We start from the raw sequence: 22,163 nt of genomic DNA, 5'->3' as shown, positions 1-22,163 counted from the left end.
CAGGGTTGGGATTCTGATTGCTCCTATTGTGATAGTGTGGCACTAATGCTCTGTTGGACGGAATGACTGAAGTGGTGAGAAAACTGCGAGCTTTTCAGGACTGTTTTTAATGCTTTTTTGACAAATCTTTTAGAACAAATCTTTTGTTCCTTTGCAGGAAACAAAGTCCTTTTGTTTTGTAGCAGAGGACAAGGAGTGTCCTGAGTTATTCAGAGTCCTGATCTTCAATTGGCTTAGCTCTCTCTGATGCCATTTGTCACCCGTAACTCATTGGTGCTCCATCTGCCATAGGCTGGAATCCAGGAATAGTACTTAGTGGTAAAAAATTGGAGAAGTAGATACTTGCAAATCCAGCCTTACGTGATCTTTCCTGGCTTTGATAGGTTCAGCTTTCACCCCGAAAAGTTGTTTAAACACTTTTAATTTGTTTCAAGTGATGAAATGAATTTATTTCAGAAGAAAATTTAAAAACCTTAAAATTTATTTTCTTTGGAAGAAAATATTTTTAGAATAATTATTAGTATTGTATTTATAATTATTTATCTTAAAAAGGTTAATGGCTATCTCCATTGAAATATACTTTATTAATTTTTACTAAGTACATCAAAATGCTAAATGTGGTTAGGGGAATTTCTTGACAGTTACATATTATTTTGGCTAGATATGTGAACATTAAAAGCCTGTTAAAGGGGACAAAAATATGTACTTTAATCAGAATATCTAATTAAAATAGAAAGAATAGAAAGAGTAACATTTTCTTGTTTTGTAGATTTATAAAGGTCTCATTTTCACTATACTAACAGTTTTAATTTCCAAATCAGTATAGAAAAGCAATCTTCAGGAATTTTATCAAATTAAAATTGTGAATGATAAAAAGCATATAACAAATTTCTACTACACCTCACAAAATGATTGAACTATTTTCAGACAGTTCAATATATGCTAATTGAATGTGTCTGAAAATATCAGTCTTCTAAATTTTTGCATTTTCAGAATTTTGACATAATACATTTTAATACTTGTAGACATTGGCAATGATTTTTAAGAAGCAAAAATGAATCTTAAGTGCTTTCCAAATTAAGTGAAGTAATTAAATGTAAAATACTCAGCTCAGAGCCTAGCACATAGCAATTTTTGTGACAATCATTGTTTATGATTGTGATTGTTACTTCTGGCTCTTCTCTTCTTGCTGCACTATTTTTGTTCCACTTGTTTGTAGACAAGTGGCAATTTCCACAAACTTAAAGTGTGATTACTTTTATTGTATTTTTCCTCTAGTTCTTGGTGTTTTAGAAATTTCTGGAATTATTTCCATATCTGTCAGCATAACTCCTCATCTGAGAACACACAATTTTTGTAATGCGCACGCAGAGATGTTGAAGAACTTGAACTTGTCTGATGCCAATAATTTATTGCTCATTTTGTCGAGTATCTCACGGCTTTGAGGGCCAAGTGATGAGCTAGATATGGTCCTGACCTGGAGCAGATCACACAGAGTGGGATGGGAAGACTGGCTCCCTGCATTGTTAGTGTGCCTGTTTGCTGCTGGAGTTTGGATCTCGGGATTCCCTTGCTTCTGAAGCTAGTTCTAAGATATCACAAAAACGTTATTATGTTTTTTGAGAAGATTATAACTACAAAATAACATGTATTTTTAAATCTTTGGCACTAATTCAAGGGCTTTCCCTTTATTTTTATTTATTTTAGACTTACTAGAATACTGTCAGTGATCTAAACATGCATAAAGCAAAAAGTAAAACTCTCTTTCCTACATTTCCTTGACTGACATTGCTCGGGAAGAACAATTTTGGATATTTTGGAATGAAGGTTTCTGGACTGTTTATACATGTTGGCTAGATGTACTTGTTGAAAAGATATGTTGCTTGGTGTGCTCACTGCTGTGATGGTTGTTTTTCACAAAGCGTAAGATTATGTTGTCCTGCAACTTGCTCATTTTGCCAGTTAATTTTTCATGGGTTTCTTTACATGTCCTGAGTCTTTTTCATGGCTGCATATTACTCTACTATGCTGATGCATATTGGTCTATTTAGTCATTGCTCTGCTGAGGAGCACTCAGTAGGGCTCCGAATTTTATCTACTTACAAATCATGTTGAATTAACCTCAAAGGTTGGAAGCTTTTGTACTTGGTCATCTGTGCTTGATTTCACCACTCTGTGGCCATCTGCATAGGCCACCTGCCCTGGTTGCTTGTTTGCTTTCAGGGATTACTCTAAAGGTTGTCGTTTGATTTTGGATAGGCCTGATCTCAGACAAAAAGGACCGATTTGGTTGTGTAGGGTTTTAGGGTAACAACATTTTTATAGAACTTTCTAATTTCTAGCTGCTCAAAATTTAAGATGTGCCAGATAGCTTGGATGGATTTTGGCTGTCATCCTTAGATACTTTTATGTTGGCTGAATTCTGAGTTTCAGAGCTATAAGAATGGTCTGATTCAGAGGTTGCAGTGAGCCGACATGGTGCCACTGCAGTCCAGCCTGAACAACAGAGTGAGACTCCATCTCAAAAAAAAAAAAGAATGATCTGATTGTCAAATCTTTTTTTTTTTTTTTATTGTTTATTCTTAAAGTTAGGACATCTTTTAGAAAACCCTTTGAAAATACATATGTTGTTTTGTGATTGTGGAATATTTTTGTCTTTTTATATTTTTGTACGTTGAAATTTAATTTGTGACTCTTACAAATGGCATAATCAATCACAGTCATAGAAAGCCAAATGCAAATATCCTAAGGTTAGCATTTCACTGGAGTGTGAATGGTGTTCATTAAGGTGTTCATGAAATTTTATGTTCTTCAGTCACTATTTACCTAGTAGATACGGTAACTTATTTTTGTCATGGCTACTGGCCATATCTTGGGGTTTAACATATGCTAGCTGAAACTGCTGCATACTTTGTAAATTCTGAACTATAATTGCCTAGAATGAATGAAATCTTTTATTTCAATACATATTTTTGCTTGAAAGATTTCATTTTATATTTATGAAATAGTAACAGATTTTATTAAAGGTGATCTTAAATTGTTAGAAATCGAAAGGCAAAACTGCCGTTTCTCTTTGATACTGTGATAATTTTTCAACATATTTTAAGCAATAACCTGCTGTTGATTTTAATAGTTTTTACCTGCCAGCACAGCTGGCATCCTGCTATGATATCATTGTTATACTTTTTTATTTAATATTGTACAGAGTATATCATGCATAGTGTGGACAACCACATTGAACAACTATTGAGAATACATACTAATTTAATTGTTTGTGACATTTTACCCTTAAAATAGAGTGTGATCATCAACCAGATTTTAGAGCACATTAATGGAGGGAATTTACTTTTGCAGGTATTTCTTACTGCCAAATTTTTCCTTTGCTATAGCTTTCACATACTATTTTTGTGTTTTCCTTTTCCATAAAACAGTATTTCTTAAGGTTATTGTTATTTATAGCAAACATGCCCCAAAATGAATAAAAAAAACTTTCGCTCTTTAACATGAAGAAAAATATTGACATTAAAATATGAACTATAGCAATTCAGTTTATAACACAAATGTATCTTACAATAATGAGTATGCATTTTTAATTGCATATATAGAATTACAAATCTCATTTTTCTTTTCTACTGGGATTATAAACCATATTGAAAAAATTTTTACAGTACAAAAATCAGATGACCTGTCAAAAGCGAATTGTAACTTATTGGCATACAATTTAATTACTGATTTTTACACTATTTATTGAATGTATATAATTTACTTTTATTACTGAATTAAAACTACCATCATATACATAAAATAGATATTCTTTTTAACAACAAGTTTTCCTTTTCTCTTTCAGTCTGTGATCAAAACAGGGCGACTGCTAATCAGTCACGAGGCTCCCTTGACAGGCGGTTTTGCATCGGAAATCAGCTCTACAGTTCAGGTAGGGTAATTCTTGGAACTGATTTCAATGCTTGTGCAATTGCATATGCCAATTCCAGAAGAAAATAAATTACTTATCACAATATATGAAAGCATACACTTTCTGGAAATGTAGTGCATGCTTTCATATACTGTGATAAGTAAATTTTTTTTTTCATTTTTATTCCGACCACACTTTCTGTTTGTTAGTTAATGGTCTAATTAATCTTCTAGAACAGATATCTTAAAATAGTAAAAGCTGAAAAATTTTTTATGGGAAGAAAGTTTGGAAGGAGTCTTCTAAATTAACTTTGCTTGTATTTGCTAGGTTAACAGAAAAAGAAAAATCTTTTTAATTTTTATCTATTCCCATTCCCTGTTTATATGACTTGAGGTTGTTATGGGATTGTGAAATTGATCTTAGATTTTTCACAGCCTTCACGTTCTAAAAATGAATCTCTCAAAAGTCAATAATTTAAAGTTAATAAGTAATTTAAAAAATTATTTATTTTAGTTATTCAAATTATGCTCTGGTATTGGAAATGCTTTAGTAATTGTTTAAAAAATTATCTTTTTTTTTAAAAAAAGCTCATTAGGATGCCGCATATCAGGAAAAAATTTTGTACACCTCTTTCTGGCAAGTTTTACCTAAAACCTGTATTCAAATTTATATCATAGACATGTATAAGATAATTTAAGGTAGTTTCATTCTTCCTAATTTTTAAATTGAAAATTAAGTGGCCATATTTGAAATGGAAGGTGCATATATTTTAAATTCTGAATATCTTAGCAGTTTGGAAACACTTTACTTCCCTTTACTGGTGTGAAGGTGTTTTAATTATTAAGATACACGAATAGCGAATTCCTTTAAGAGTATATGTCTTACTACGTTGTTATAGAATTATGATGTGTGGATATTGGTAAGTTTTTAGTTTTAGATGTTTAATCAGTAAACAATGATTTTTGCCAATGAAATATCTTAAGTGCTAATTGCAAAATTACAAGTATTTGTAAATTAGATGAACCCAATTTAAACATAAATGTTTTAAAAACTAGATCAAAGTAATCCATAATTATGTCTCAAAAACAAAATTATATTTACAATTTATATATAGTCACTGATAATAAGAAAAGCAAATATTTGAGTTTTGTAGATTTGTTGTTTTCCTAGTTACTGTATCAATTAAAATTTAAAACATACTGATTATTATTATATAACATGAGTATCTAGTATTTATTGTGTATTTTATACATTGAGTAGCATAATACAAAGATTAGGGCAATCATTTCAAGCCAGAGGCAAAACTGGAAAAAGAAACTGGATTTTCTGACTTGCACTTAATATGTAGTGTACTAAACCATTTGAAAGGATAGTGGCTGTTGCTAATTGAAACTTTGATAGCCTTGTTGTATTTTGTTCACTGCTTATTGATATCTCAAAAGTTTCATTTGCCTATAATTAAAAAGGAAAACAAGTAGAACATAGTTGGAATTAGATACTATAACTCCTCTTGTGAAGTTTACTTTCCCTAAGTGTGCTTTTAAAATTTGATCTCTGTAAGTTATTGGTAGACTACAATTTAATACAGCATTTTTTAGACTGAAATGGAATTAGAAAGATAATCTAATCTAGTGTCTCTTGGTCTTAAATAATATGTGGTCTTATGTTAATGGAAAATGTCTCTCACGCCCCAAGAATACATTGGTGAATCCCAGTTTGAGAAATAGTATATTAAGAATTAAACAAAGTCACTATAACTAACATAAAATATCATAAACATAATATCAAAATAAGATCCTGAAATTATGTGATAATAATCAGTTGCAAAAATTGTCAGTGAGATTATCAGAATATAATCATATTTATATAATAATATGAAAACACCAAAACAAAACATCTTGTAACTCTCTCAGACTCCCAGGAATGTGTTCATAGATCCTCAGGTGTCCATAGTCTATAGACTGAGAAATATTGATCTAAACCAACTGTATTCTTTTTTACAGATGAGTGTCATCCCTAGTGTTTGTGACTTACCCATTTTATAAAGACAGTGGAATATCTGGGATTAGACAGGACTCTTGAATAAATGTTAAGTGTGTGCACATGCACTCTTTATTCAAAATCCCCTGCTTTCCATGAGGATGATAATAGAAGTTTTTGACCCATTATAAAATGTTCTGTTGTTCATGGTAAAATTATTCACCAGCTAACCACAGAATGACTTAAGACAATATTGTAATATTTGATGGAGGAATTATATTTAATATTTTGGGTAATTTGAGTTTGGATTTATTAATATGAGAAATTTGAAATGTACGCAGTGTTTTTGCTTAATTCAGATTTTATTTGCACAAATAGAAAGTATAGAAGATGAATTTTAGTAAAGTTTAATGAGCATGATATCTCTAAATGTTTGCCTCTTACGGCTTTTATCTAATGATAAAGAAGATTAGAAAAAAAACTGGACACTTGAATTTTTTTTTTCTTTTTCATTGATAATTTTTCCATATAATTTTGAGTAATCTGAGTAATAAAATATACTTTTCCGTAAATCTTTCATGCAGATGTTCAACTATGCAATATGCTGTGTTGAGCTTCCTCTCTATGGAAAGCCTTGTTCCATATTATAAGTGAAACCTGTATCAAATTACCAATGCCTTGGGTTGTTTAAACTGAAATCACCTAAGTTTGAGGTACAATTGCTTTCACCACTTAGCATGATTCATATTTCTCTATTTCTTTTTGGGGATATATTTTGTAAGGTTAAAAAAGATAAAACAGGGTTAAGATATTGAAAGCCAACTTTCTGGGACGGGAGAGAAAATGTACACGGACGACTTTTTCATTGTTGTCTTGGAAAAGATATTTTAAATCGTGGATGAGAATGATGTATAAATTTGAGTACTTTTGATTAAAATATGAAGTTATTGTTGTTTCAACAAATGCAAGTTTTATGTCAAAGCAAATGAAAAAAAGTTTGCTCCACAGGCGATTTTTGATAGAAGATATCTGTAGCTTTTTAAAAGCTCATGGTTAATACTACAAAATTGCTTTTGAAGTATTTTAAGAGAATGGATATTAATAGTAAAATTCTTGTTTTTAAATACATTAAAATCTGAAAGCACCTGAAAATCTGAACTATGCTGTTTTATTCAAAGTTTAAGTTACTACCTAGATTAAAATAAAAAATATTGAAGAGAATACAGCACTATGGAGAGTATTCTTTTAAGTTTATAATTGGTATTTTTAAATAGAAAAATTATATTATGCTGTATAAAATTAAATATCAAATAAAGGAACCTTCTTTATAAGAAGTAGTATTGGCATTACTGTTTAAAGCTTATTTTAGTGTACAGATCAAATATGAAAATAATAAATATAAGATGGAGTCATAATTTATTTACAAAACTCTAGTTTATGGCAGATGACTCTTTCATTGTGCAAGGAATTCAGTGCCCACATCTTAGGTTTGTTTCATGACTGCTACTTTTTTTGTAAGCCTATTTATTTTACTATTTTACAGAAATTTATTGTTAACAGTCTTAATTTGAAATAATGGTAAACTCACAGAAGTGATTAGAAGACTATATTGATTAGACATATTTTTTAAACTTATTTATTTAAAGTTTCTTCATAAAACTTATATATAGAGAGAGAAATAAATGATTATAAAAATAAAAACAGTGCATCTCATCTACCAAGTGCTTTATATTTCTATTGGATTTAATTTGGAAATTACCTGGAAGGCAGAACAAACTGAGGTCTGGTATATTTGGCCCTGCTCTGGGGAAGATTTCTTAGTCAGTCATCTAAAGCTTCACTCTCTCTTCTTATCTAATCTTACATTCCCATCTGTTCTCACTTTAGGGTATGGGAACTTTTTCATTCTTTTCTTTTACTTGACACATACTGTAATTTAAAATGCTTCTTTTAGGCAGTCATGAATTGTGCACCCTAATTTGTGGAAAAGTGCAATGACTATAGAGTTTAGCTAATTCATTGTTCTTTTTATTGTGTATTTTAAGCAAAGATTTTATTGTTTCAGAAAATTATATGAATTAATTTTATTTGATGCTTGTATTCTTCAGCTTTATGTAACCACAGATTTTTTTTAAGAAAGCCTTTAGTGTACAAAAGTATTAACCTCATCCATTTTAATATCCCCCAAATTATATATTCTAGAATGTAATGTTCAACATAGCTATTATTTATTTAAATATTAAGACCAAATAATTTATGACATTTTGGCTGGTTTAAATAGAGTAAATTTTTTTAAGAATTGCAAATCAGCCTTTATTATTAATTTCCAACACACCTCCATAATGAAAAAACAAATCCTGAGTCTGATAAGAGTTGTGTGATAATTTTTTTTAAAGTTGTTGTTTTTTTCTCCTGCTTTGGATTCAGTGCTTAAAAAGAGTGCCAAAAATTTTAGGGATGTGGTTGGCTTAAAGATTCGAGTTTTTTTTTTTTTTAATCACATGGAAGCAATAAGTCTGCAATAAAGAGTCCAATTGGAGAGGATGGTAAGTTTCCATACCATTGTTACATCCTTTCTGTGCGGTCTCTTTTTTTAGCATAAGAACTCAGAAATTGTGGATACCACACATGTATTTTTTAAGATTATTAGATTCTAATACTTTCAAAGGATTTTTATAGGGCCTACTCAAATCATTATGTCAAAGAAGAGTTTCAATAACTTTCAAGTTAAAGGAATTTTTGCTTTTCTTAGTGTTTCATGTTAGGATAGTTTATAGAGAAGGATTTTTTCTTACAAACTTATTACTACTAAATTTCCAAGCACTCTGTTTAAAGATATCAATCTGAAAAGAGGGGGAAAGGTCCTATATGGTCTTGAATTTTTACCATTGTGGAAAACATGTTTAATTAAAATTGCCATGCTGATAAATTGTCATCAGAGAAAACTATCAGATTAGTAATTTGATGAGTAGTTTACTGCAATTTTATAATCTCAATTAACAAAAAATTTACCAGTGATACAAAACTTTTCCTAATAGCAACAGATAAAACAATCAGAAGTATACTTCTATACTAAAAGATGAAGCCAGAGCATCAGAAAAACAGTTTAATGTGGAGTGTTTGGATATAGGATGGCATTTTAAAATTGCAGTTTCTTCCTGAAGCCTGTTTGGTATTCTGTAAACAGCTTCTGTGACCACAGATAGCATCCAAAGTCTAAATCCCTCGGGGAATATATTGTGGATTGGGCTGCTTCATTACTGTTTGTAGTTAAATCCATGTTATACTCTGTTGGTTCTTCTCCTTGCCCTAACCACACCTGGTCTCCTTTCATGTCATCTTCTCCTTTGCTTGTAAATGTAGCCAAGTTTCCACCACCAACCTTTTCCCCATTCTTTTTTTTGAGATGGAGTCTCTGTCTGTCGCCCAGGCTGGAGTGCAATGGCACGATCTCGACTCACTGCAACCTCTGCATCCCGGATTCAAGCAATTCCCTGTGTCAGCCTCCTGAGTAGCTGGGATTACAGGCACCTGCCACTATGTCCAGTTAATTTTTGTATTTTTAGTAGAGACGGGTTTTTACCATCTTGGCCAAGCTGGTCTTGAACTCGTGACCTTGTGATCCACCCACCTTGACCTCCCAAAGTGCCTTTCCCTATTCTTTCCTGGGATATCTCAACCATTTGCATGGTTACTCGTGAAACCTTCAAATTTGAAACTTTTAAGATTTGACCTACTGTTGAGCTTTAGACCCCAAATTCCAACATTATGCTTATTTTGATAGAGATAAAAAAAATTGTGTAATAAAATGATTTATCTGGAAAAATTTGAATGTGAAACAATGAGAAAAGATAGGCATATACACATGGTTATTTGCTAGTTTATGGAAATCAGCTTATATAAAAATGAACTCTATTTTTCTTCAACTTTTTCTGGACCTCTTAAACTGTCTCCTTTTTTGGGTTTTGTTTGTTTGTTTGTTTGTTTGTTTGAGACAGAGTCTTGCTGTGGCTCCATCACCCAGGCTGGAGTGCAGTGGTGCGATCTCGGCTCACTGCAACCTTTGCCTCCTGGGTTCAGGTGATTCTCCTGCCTCAGCCTCCCAAGTAGCTGTGATTACAGGCACCTGCCACCACGTCCAGCTAATTTTTTTTGTATTTTTAGTAGAGACAGGGGTTTCACCATGTTGGTCAGGCTGGTCTCGAACTCCTGACCTCAAGTGATTCTCCCGCCTCTTCTTACCAAAGTGCTGGGATTACAGGCGTGAGCCACTGGACCCATCCTAAACTGTCTCCTTATCTTTGTCTCTAGCTGCTCACCTCTTGTCTAATTACTATTCATTATTTTCTTAAAACACGTATCGAATTTTGTCCATTGTCTGTTTGAAAACATCCAATGGATCCTTATTGAGTATAGCAAAAAAATCTTTATGTCTACATTCAAGATCCTGATCTACCCAAACCAGTCTTCCAGTGTTATTTCTCACATCCCTTTTTGACTCCAGTACGCTGATCACACTGGCCTACTGGCTATTTCCTGAATGAAAATTATTTCTTGTAACCATTCTTTATTAAGTATTCTGGGGATAGCCTTAATATGGGTGTTTCTTCTAAGAATTGTCCTTGTTTTAGAAACACTTAGAGTCTATTAGAAGAAGGAGATGATAAACAGGTAATTATAGTACATGTTAGAAGGAAATATTCAGAGAACTATAGGATTATAAAATACTTGCTCATTTAACCCAGATGTGGCAGCTAAGTTAACCTGTGAAGGACAAGTATGAACTTGGGAGTGAAAGTAGGTGGGTATTTCGGGCAGAATGAATTATATGAATAAGGAATCAGGCAAAGGATTTGCTATTGAAGGAATTAAAGTGGTTTTGTGTGGTTGAAGACTAGCATGTGAGTCTGTAGCGTAAGTTAAGGGTTGACAAGTAGGTAGGAATTAGATCCTAAATAATCTTAAATATTAAAGAATTTGTTTTTGTGTGGAGGAAATAGATATGACAGAGTAAAGCCAGCTCACATAGATGTAACTTCCAGTTTTCTCATATAATATATATAAAATACACCTTATGGAGTTCTTGGCAGATAGGAAGTAGCAGGAGCTGAAAATATTACTATCATTATTTAAGGCAAAGGAATATAAGTGAAGAATTTTAAGCAGGAGATTAATATAGATTTAAAAGTTAGAAAAACTCTTAGGTAGTTGTGTAGAGGATACACTGGGGAGGAGTGAGAGAGAATTGTTAAAAAGCTAGTCACAGACTGCAAAACAACGTTTTGGTCAACAATGGACCAAAGATGTTGGTCCCATGAGATCATAGTGGAACATAATTAGAAACCTGATAATATGGTGCTTGATGTGAACATTGCAGATCAAGTATGGGAAATGATTGATATTCAGTGCAGGTTCTGGGATATTTGGTTTTCCATGTGAAAAAATATGTATATAAATAAAAATATATATACCATCTAGGTTTGTGAAAGTATAGTCTGTGATGTTTGTGCGACCACAAAATTGTTTAATGCATTTCTCAGAATGTATTCCTGTCCTTGTGACTCATTACTGTATGTGATTAAACTAGGTGAGATTTGACCATCTTCTACACCAAGGACATGGGAGTAGGTTAGAGAAAGGTGAATTTTTCAGATAGGAGAGAGAATCTGAATGAAAGACTTGCTGACTGACAGATAGGAGTGGGGCAGGGACTGAAGTGGATGATGGAGAGGCAGACAGAAGTCCAGAGTAAAGCATAGTTTGATTTTTAGGTTGGATGATTTTTGAATAGAGGTGCAGTTTCACTGAGATGGAGAATATCATTGGATAACAGGTTTATGCTTGTGTGTGTGTGTAAGATAATGAGTGCATTTAGGATTTGTATCAGAAATGGGGATGAAAATGTGTTTCTGGAGTTCAGGAGAGGATCTAAGGTGTAGGAAATGGGTGAGGATTCATTCTCTTATACTGATACACTGATGGCTGGAGTTCATGGCTGTAGATAGGGCCACATAGGAAGAGATAATCTTAAGAAGGGAAAGTTTCTGAAGCAGAAGCCACCTGGGTTGAAGAAGAAGCCACACCAACATTTAAGAGAAAGAAAGGAAGTTATGAAGCAGAGTGAGAGGGAATGGCTACAGAAAAGGAAGGGAGTAGGAGAGCGCCATTACAGAAGACAAGTGTGGAAGAGTTTGACAATAGCATATATGGCCAAGAATATTAAATGCTTCCAGAATGTAAGTCAGCTAAAGACTAACAGTCCTATCTTGCATGTAGCAACTGGAAGACACTGGTGACTGATGAAAACAGAAGGGTGGCCAGGAGGCCAGATAGCATTTAGACTGGTGAGTGAGTAAATAGTGAAGACTTGAAGCAATGAATATAGACTACCATTTCAAGAAACTTGACTTTCAAGGAAAGAAAGGGAATGAAGTAATTAGAGCTAGGTTTGATCTCTTAATGCTATTCACTTGGCATAGAATGCCATTCCCTCAATTTGCAGTCCTCTCTGGCAGCCTCCTTGTCTTCTCCCTCTTCTCCCCACCCCTCTCCCTGTCCTCATTTTCTCCCTTCCCCTCCAAACCATCTAGCAGTCGGGTTTTAAACATCTGTCAAACCTGACCTTTTTTTTCAATTTTCCTAATAAACTCTAAATGAACTTAGAAAAAGAAAAGAAAACCACTAAACCTAAAAGGAAAAGGTAGAGAATAACTTATATTGGGATGGGTAAGACATTTTTAATCAGAAAGTTAAAAGGCAACAGACTCAATCATACTGTCACAGAGAAATATATTTGCATAAAATGGAAATTTTGTAGGGCAAAAATAAGCATGATTTTAAAAACAATGACAGATGAGAACATGTTGTAACACATGACAGAAAACTAACATGTGTCCTCTATTAAGCATTCTTAAATGTCAGTATGGAAATTAATAGGACCTTTATTTAAAGGGTCAGAAACAGATTAGTTTTATAACTATTTATAGCCAGCAAACATGAAAAAATATGCCACTTATTATTGATAAAATCCTAATTTTAAAAATGAAATATTGTTTGTTACCTGTAAGAGTGGGACTGCTTAAAAATGAATTATATTTTCTGCTGAGATGATGCAGAAAGTGAATATATTAATAGAAGTTGATTCACTTTTCCAGGATATCAGATTGAGAATGTATATCAAGACTCTTCAAAGTGTAGATTTCCTTTGACTCAGGAATTCTAGGAATCCTCACTTAGGAATTAAACACAAAAATATGTATTATTCTCAGTGTTGTTCGTTTGATAGGAAAATATGGGACACATTATTAATGACAACAACAGGAATATATTTTAATAAGTTATGATTTATCCACTTGATGAATGTTATGGATTTATCAAAATCATTGAAAGAGTAGTTGATAACATTGTAATATTTGTATGAATAAAATAGTAAATGAAAACTCACCTGTATGCAAACCTACAGGTACTTGCTCAATGTTATGAAAAGAAAAAACAAAACTTTATATATACATACATCTAGGCATAGGGAAAGAAACTTGCACTGTAAGTCTTTTATTGATTTATATTTTCTAATTGTTTCTTCATTTTTATGTACATATATATATCAATTTTTTAATAATTAAAAGCTTTATTATATGTAGATGTTTCTCTCACATGGCATGGTTATTCTTTTAAATCTTCCTAGTTGTTTTAAATTAAAAAACCCATTTTGCTTATAAAGTTATTTTGCAAAGATTTCATATTATTTTATTTTGACATAATTCCTTAATCATGTGCATTTGAGGTTTTGGGATTTACCATTCATAGTGATGGTGGTTACTTACTCAGGATTGTGATGTGGGATGATTTTAAAACCAATGCCACCTCACTGCATAAGGTTTGGTTTTAGTGTCTGTCTTCTACAGGTATGGCATATTTTGATTCATTGCTTTTATTACACAAGTGAAATCAGCATTGTATTGGGGTATTCAGATTATTTAATTTTTCTGTATTAATCAGTTAATGGTACTGAGACTGACATTACTAGCATGTAACTAATACTAACATTGGGTTCATTGCTTATTTTCCATCCCTCTTTTTGGTATTAAATTTATCATGAATTGCCATCATTCTTTTTGAAGTCTTTCTGGATTTAAGCCAGTCAGAAAAAAGATCATATTTCGTCTCCCTGAGTAATAAGTGCCCCAGTTTCTCTCATGCAATTCTTAGTATTTCTGTAGTCATAGGTAGTCCCCCTTGAATTCAAAGGTGCATTCATACCAAGCTCCTCTACTCTTTCTCTGTTGTCACCCCAGTAAGCTAAGACATTTATATTTACATATTTACCAACGAAGTTTCGTAGACTGAATGGACTATTAATTAATAAAATAGATTCTCTGAAGGAAAGCATTACTTTATTTAAAAAGTTACAATGATTTCTATGACTTGGTCCCTTTTAGTTGTTGTTTGAGTACCTTAAAAGTTGTAGTTTCCATTCAGTGCAGTGATCCTTGAAAATATGGTTGTATCCTCAAAGAAAATTATAGTGGATTTAAAATATTTTGTTTTCTTATTTGAAATGAAATGATTGTATTTCAGTATGTATATTTTAAAATGTACAGCCTTATCTTCAAAATTGTCTAACTACAATAAGGTTTTTTATAATTTTATACATGAAAGACAGCAGATACTGTATCCATAACCTGGCTGACTCTCTTGGCCACCTTGTAAAACATTTTAAGCCAAATTGAAGACACATGTTAAATTTGCCAAGAAATGTTAGCCATGTTTTGTCAGCGTTGCATTCACAATCAGTAATGGGATGGGTCTGCCTCCTGGAGACAGAACTAAATTTCTCATTTTGTCATGCCCTTTGTAGGCAGTAATGTTGGTGATGTTGATAGCCCATTTTGGTTTGGTAATTTAGGGTAATTAAACTTACAGATCAAATTCGTTTGTGTTTTGTTATGAGGGCCATTATCTATTTTCATGAATGAGTTCACAGCTCACCAAAATATAGTCGAGTTTAAAATAGACATTAAAATAGAGATTCACTACTGCTAATGCATTTTCTCCTCAATTTGAAGTTAAACACTTGTGAAAATTAAGACAAGTTAAAAGCAGCACTTACTGCAAAAAATTCGCAGTTGAAAATGAAGGTCATAAGCAAAAATCACCTAATTGATAATTGTTTTAATTTTTCAAATCTATCAATATTAATGTGAGTCTTCAAGACACCTGAAAATTTGCATTTGATTGGAAAATCTTGAATGTTTGATCATTTTCTTTCAAGTTAACTTAAAGAAGTGACTTTATTTTTACTTCTTGATTCATTTGAAGAGACATACTTTTTTGTTTTAATCCTTTAGAGGATCAGATAATGGCATTTGCTGTTTAAGACAGTTTATATTTCAGATGGCACAGAGTCTATTTTTCTTTATCAAAATTATTAGCTGAAAAATATATAATTCATGACTATTCTTTAAAGGAGATCTAAATATTTATGTTTTTAAAAATGCCTTGAGGTGACTAACATTTCTAAACCTACATTTGTATCATCCACATTTGTAATTGTGCCTGCCATTGCTTAAAACGAGTCCTCGTTATTTCCTATCTTTTGATAGGATTAGTTTGCTCTCTTAATTGTAACACTTTTTCATTTCTTTTCTGGATTGATTTAAATTCTGGGCTTCAAAAAGCAATAGTATAAAATAGTCACCAGGCCTGTATTATTGGGTGCTTTCAGAACCACTCAGACAATGTTTTCTCTGAGATAGCCTGTATTTTTAAGTGTTGCATTTTTCTTCTCGTTCTACTAGTCTCTTTTTTAATAGCAATGGTTAACTCTAATTTATATTAGCAGTTAAAAAAATTGAAACTTAATCTTGCCTTTTCAGCTCATTACTGAAGAATCTCCTGCCTCTGCACTCTGACACAAAATTTATGCTTTATTTTTTAACCATGAACTTTTCTGGGCATAGATTTCTACCTAAGTGTGCATGGCTGAACAACTTGAGTGTATTTTGTGAGTAATATTCCAACATCACACAATTCTAAATTTTATTAAAACCAGCTTTTCTGTGGCAGATCCAATGCACAGTTCAAGTACATTAAAATAATGAAGTACTGCATAAATGTTGATAAAATAGTCTTCTAATATGATGGAATGCCTAATTATGTATTCTGTTATCAATTTACCTAATAAATGAAATGCAGTTTCCATTTTAATAAAACCTATGTACTTTATAAAAATAGGACCTTTACTAACCTACACATATACTGAGTCATGGGAGCCACAGTAGCATGGGTAAATCCTCCTGGTAGTAAGCATGGATACCCTTATATCTGTTCAGAGAACCACGATATCTTTTCTCTTTCCTGCCTGCCCTCTTGCTGCTCTCCCTTTCTGACTTTAAAAAACAACAAACAACTTTCCGGACAGTGTCCTCTGTGCCAGTCTTGTGAACATGTGGACCTTTGCAACAAAACTGTAATGTTTGTCCCATCATGGGCAAACGAAGCAGCATTTTGGGTAGTTTGTGCTTATGAAAGCTTTCTGCATCCTAGTAGGCTAAAATAGAAGTATCCTGTAATATTAGATGAAAGTAAGGGAATGAGGTTTGATGTAGGCAAGTCTTTTTCTCCTCCCTTGGGGTTGATCAAAGACGACACTCATTAAAAATACTGTCAAATTGCTTAATACCATCGAAATGCATTTTTAAAGTGGATCTTCTATCAGTATAAGGGATAAGTCTCTCTCTCTCTCTCTCTCTCTCTCTCTCTCTCTCTCTCTCTCTCTGTGTGTGTGTGTGTGTGTGTGTGTGTGTGTGTGTGTGTGTGTAGTAAGGGATGTTGATTCTCCCTACATTAACTTTTCAACCTAAAGAATATATAAATTAACTTTTTTAAATTGATACTTTTTTAAACAGTGTAATTAAATGAGGTGTGATATACAGATTTTCTGCTTATGCTGTTAATTTTCTCCAAGGATATCATAGCTAACCGTAGCTTTACTGATGCTACTAGAGGATATTTGGGGGATCAGTACAACACATAATTGAGAAAGATATTCTTCTCCAAATATAAACTAAAGGAAAAAAACAAGTGAGAATTAGAAAAAAACATTTAAACACAACTTCTCCTTAGAGTAAACCCAATTTTAATTTTTCTCTTTAGAACAAATGTCTTAGTTTGAAATGCTGGTTATGCTATTTAAAGAGATTTGCTAAGTACTTAAACATTCATTTGTATGACTTTTCTTACTACTTGCCTTGTTACTCAAAATTGGGACAGAATATTTTGTTTATTGATGAAGACACATTTAGTTAATAATGTAAAGCAGCATTATCTTTAACTTCAACTTCATATTATATAAATTAAAAGATTCCTTTAGAACCAGAGGTTTGACTCACTGACTACCAGCTAATTAATTATTTTTCTTAGGGACAAACTCTTAGCCTTAAGTTAATGTCTTCTGAGAGGATAGAATTTGTTATTATACACATATGGATGATTCCTTTGAGTTAGTGGGGAGGATAGGTGGGCTTCTCAGGTACTGGTTCGTTGAAAGTGTTTTGCCTTTCAACTATGAAACCAGCAGTATAGCATTTTTAAATTGATAAGTATTTCATAGATAGAGTCTGAAGCCCTTTGTTATTAGTGTAGGTTTTCATTAGCAAAAGTTTATTTTTTGGTGTCACAGAAGTAGAGTATGATGACCTATATTTATCTTTTTATGATATATACAAGGCAAGCATTTAAGTGTGATTTTATTACATTTGCATTGGTGTTCATCAGCCTTTGGTCATCTGTCTATCAAGTAGAGCTGGCATCTGTATTACGATACATTTCTTTCAAGAAGAAATGTTCAGAAATATACAGTAAGTGACCATAGTTTCAGCTTCCATGTCAGGCCAAAGGGGGAGGTGAACTGATGGGGAGTGGGTAAATGAGACCCACTTCTTATTGATCCAGCTGTTAAAAACATTGTTCTCTTTTCCACCAAGCTCCTAAATTCTTATTTACTTGCCTAAATAGGAAGCTTGCATAGAGTCAGAGAGATCCCAAGCTTGTAATGGAATAATGATGACCATATACTTTGTCTTTTGTAGTGGGTCAGCAGACATAAAGTGAGGTTGTTTGATGTAAACCAGAATGTTCACTTATGTAGTTTTCATGCTACTTAATGGGAATATGTCAGCCACCATAGTATGCAATTAAAATTTAAGTAAGAGATTGGTGATAATAGAGTTAGGACTGTATAGCAATTTTTGTAAGTCAAATTTAGGTCTCTTAAGGTCTGAGAACTTTAAAAAAAGATCAAGAACATAAATGCTATTCCTTGGTTCAGTGATTATTTTTTTAAATGTAATGTTGATACAGGATTTTTGCTCTTTGAGCTCAGCTAGGTCCAGTTTCTTGTCTCACAACCAGGAAAAATTAGGGGTGCAGACACCAGAGAGTGAGTGGAATAGAATTCATTAAGCAAAAGGAAAGTTCTCAGCAAAGAGAGGGGTCCTATAAAAGAGGTTCCTGGTTGTTCCCTTCCAGTTTTGAATGCGAGGACTTTTATATAAAAGTTGATGGGGCTGGGTTCCCTGTTTGTATAAGGTAGGAATTCCTGGTGGCTCCACCCCATTCTCCCTGGACGCATGTGGGCACTTAGTCTGCTGAGGGTATGTTTAGACAAGCCCCCTGTGCAAGTTCCCTTATCTGCACAAAACATGGGTCAGAGATTTGCTGGGGACCCTTCCCTTACTTTCCGCCTAAAGCAAGCCGGTTAACTCCTTTCAATGTCAAAGAAAAATTTGAGGTTTCTTCGCCAGTAGCTACTGCTTCTTCTTCACTTCTATAATTTATTCTTAGTTAGTGACAAACTACTTGAGAATCATTGAATGACTTCAATTTGCTGTGTTGGAAATTAAGTAATCATCAGTAGTTTGATAATATCAATGACTCCTAAATAACTGAAAAGCTTTTTTTTTGTTTTTTCTAAATTGGGTGTTAGTAGTTAGTATTATGCACAAAATGAAGATAAAATATAAGTATATGATTTAATATACCTTTTGCTTTTTAGCTGCTCAAGTAAGTGAAAAAATGATCCTTTCTATTAATAACAGCTTTTAAAGTTTTACAAGCTTGGTGTTTTCAAATAGTTGCTAAAGGGGCAAATTACACTGTTATTTAATAGTGAATTAAGGATCTAGGGAGAATTGTTAAGCATTTCATTTTATTATTTCAGTAAACTTTATTTTCATTAAATCATATTGTTAAAGGCCTGAAATTCTATAAAAATTTGTTTAATGACATACTGTCATGCTATTCATCAACTTTGGGGTCTATGTTTTTGAAAAATATGATGAGAGAAGCCCATTTGGCAAGATCAGGATCTCATAGAAAATAGGGATTTAGAAGCAAATAAATATGACCTTAAATATACTTAACATGTATATTTAAAATAAGGACATGACTTCCTAAAGAAACTGGAATAATGAGTGTTTGCCAATTGTGTAGATACCCCTCCCCTGAGTGATCTTCTGTTCATAAAATAATGCTGCAATATGTGATTGCCTAAGGCAGAATCTGCCTAGCCTACTGTACTTTGTCTTAAGGTTTTTAAACTAACTTGTAATATAATAAAAGTTAGTCATATATGTATATATCAATATATACCATATATATGTGTGTGTATTTTTTTTTCTTAAATATGTGTGAAAATGCCCAGCCTTTTCACATATTACTCTGAGGCTTAAGGGTTGATTTTCATTGCCTGGTCTTTGTTCATGTATGGAATGGCTGAGTAAGTAACACATCATATTGGGAAGCTTAGGGGCAGGGATAAAGGGGTAGAGAGCATTAATGGTTAAGTGAGTGTCCTTTTATTTAAGGGGACAGAACATTTCTATGCATATATAAATATATGTCACATTTTAAAATTCTAGTAAACAAATACAGAGCTGTTTTCTCAAAACATAGATTTGCTAAACCCTCATTGAGGGATTATTGAATGGCCAGTTCATGTATTTCTAGAACTTACTCATATATTTCTTTGCTTTTTGTGAGGAAAGAGTAGTTTCTTTAACTGTTCTTTTTATGGTTCTGGTAAGGCATTTTAGACAGTATGGTTGCATATAAAATTTCTTTGCAGAATCTAAAATTTGAGCTAAATATAGCCATTTTTAAATTGATTCCATGAGTACTTTACGGGTTATATGTAGTACAATGTTGAACTTCTCCCTTCTTTGAAATAGTGAGACTGCCAAGTATATCAGGAGATGAAGTGATTATCAAACCGCAGTAATTAATAGCAAAAAGATCAAGGGAGACATAAGATGGCTGGCTAGATGCAGCCAGGAAGTGCAGCTCCCACTGAGAGAGACCAAATTTTAGAGTAAACCACCATAATCTGGGCAGATCTTCGGAGACAAAATGCTCAGATTGGATGGAGAGGCAATGCTGAAATGAAGGCTGAAGATGGAGGAAGCTGGGAGCCCTGTGCCGGGTATCTGAATACCAGGACTAGCTCCCAGCCCTGAATAGCTCTTGGGAAAGGGGTGAATGAGGAACTGAGGGAAGGCTCACTCCCACCGCCAGGCTCTGGGATCCTAGATCCTAGTTGCAGAACTCCGTGTCTCCCATGGATGTGTGAACTGGCAGGGGCATCTCCCCAGGGAACAGGCAGAGACAGGCCGTTGGATAGCGTGGAGCCCGAGATTTTTTGTGCACTGAGGAGCTCCAGCAGTGAGCAGCCATAGAGCTGCTCTATGGGGAGGGCTCTTCGTCCCTTGCTGGGAGGTATGACCCCAGCTGATCTTCCAGCTAGGAGAGAGTGAAACCAGCTTCTCTGTGGGACTAGGGCACATCTGTTCTGCAAACCTTCCTGCCTGCTGGCCCTACCCAGGGTCACGCATAGCCACCCTGTAGTGGGTGCACAGCCCAGCCCCTGCAGCACAGCCTGAGTATGTTACTGTACCTGAGTACGTTCCCAGTGACTTGGAAGCACACTGGATCCTCCCAGTACAGGCTGGAATGCCAACCCAGTCCACAGGATGTCCCAGTGTCCCCAGGGCTGCTTCATGCAGCATTTTGGGAGTAGGGAGCCAAGATCTGTGTCCAGCACTCAAGTCAAGTAGGAGGGGGCAAGATCTTCCGGTTACTGGGCTGGGGTGGGAGGGGAGCAGGGTATGCCTACCTCCACAGAGTTGATCCAGAGAGAGTGAGGCATATCTTCCTCCTGCAGCCCCTGACCAAGAAGGTCCCAGAGCCTGAAACACCTAACAAAAGAAACACGGGCACAGCACCAGTGATTGGAAGGAGGCTCCCCCAAGTCCCAGGAGCAGACCTGGTGAGGGGCCCATGTCTCTCCCCTGCCCACTGCGGAGCATGCCTGGGAACATGAGGAAGAACAAAAGAGCCTCATGGCGGGGTATTAACTTAAGTAATTAATGGCCATTAGTCTTAAGCACCATCTAATGGATTGCATCCGAGACTACAGCACCAAAAATCTGTCCCACTACTATATGCTCCTTTGAAATCCAGCACAAGAATTTGTTACCAGAAAGTGGTCCCAATTCAGACCCCAAGAGAGGGTTTTTGGATCTCTTACAAGAAAATTCAAGATGAGTCCATAAATTGAAAAAGCAAGTTTATTAAGAAAGTAAAGGAATAAAAGAATGGCTACTCCATAGACAGAGCAACCCCGAGGGCTGCTGGTTGTCCATTTTTATAGTTATTTATTGATTATGTGCTAAACAAGGGGTGGATTATTTATGCCTCCCCTTTTTAGACCACATAGGGGTAACTTGTTGACATTGCATGGCACTTGTAAACTGTCATGGTGCAAGTGAGAGTGTAGCAGTCGGGATGACCCAAGGTCACTCTCATTGCCATCTTGGTGTTGGTGGGTCTTAGCCAGCTTCTTTACTGCAGCCTGTATAATCAGCAAGATCTTTATAACCTGTACCTTGTGCCGACCTCCTATCTCATCCTGTGAATTATAATGCCTAACAGTCTGGGAATGCAGTCCAGTAGGTCTCAGCCTTATTTTACCCAGCCCTTATTCAACATGGAGTTGCTCTGGTTCAAATGCCTTTGACATTTCCCCCCTCCCTTAAAGGAACCCTTAATCTTAAGGGTACAGAGGGATGAAGATTGATCTTCTGTAACTTCTTGATGCTGAATAGAAGCGATGACATTCCTCCCTAATTGTTAGGTGTCTTGCATTCAGGGTAGAGAGGAGCTCAGTTAGAAATCATCAGTATGTCAAAGGCCATTTATAATTCTTGAGTTCTGA

General features: G+C 34.2%; 1 protein-coding gene across 3 annotated transcripts in view; it reads left to right on the top strand.

Moving 5' to 3' along the window:
• BCKDHB (branched chain keto acid dehydrogenase E1 subunit beta) overlaps positions 1-22,163 on the top strand; it is a 244,674-nt gene that overhangs the window by 165,380 nt on the left and 57,131 nt on the right. For all 3 annotated transcript variants that reach the window (XM_065543803.1, XM_065543802.1, XM_005552488.4), the window contains exon 9: positions 3,848-3,934. In XM_065543803.1, coding sequence (XP_065399875.1) covers positions 3,848-3,934 — 87 coding nt within the window. The remainder of the gene's footprint in view (positions 1-3,847; positions 3,935-22,163) is intronic.

Source organism: Macaca fascicularis, chromosome 4 (genome assembly GCF_037993035.2).
Source record: "Macaca fascicularis isolate 582-1 chromosome 4, T2T-MFA8v1.1".
Classification (NCBI taxonomy): domain Eukaryota; kingdom Metazoa; phylum Chordata; class Mammalia; order Primates; family Cercopithecidae; genus Macaca; species Macaca fascicularis.
This window is presented reverse-complemented; position numbering and strand designations above follow the sequence as displayed.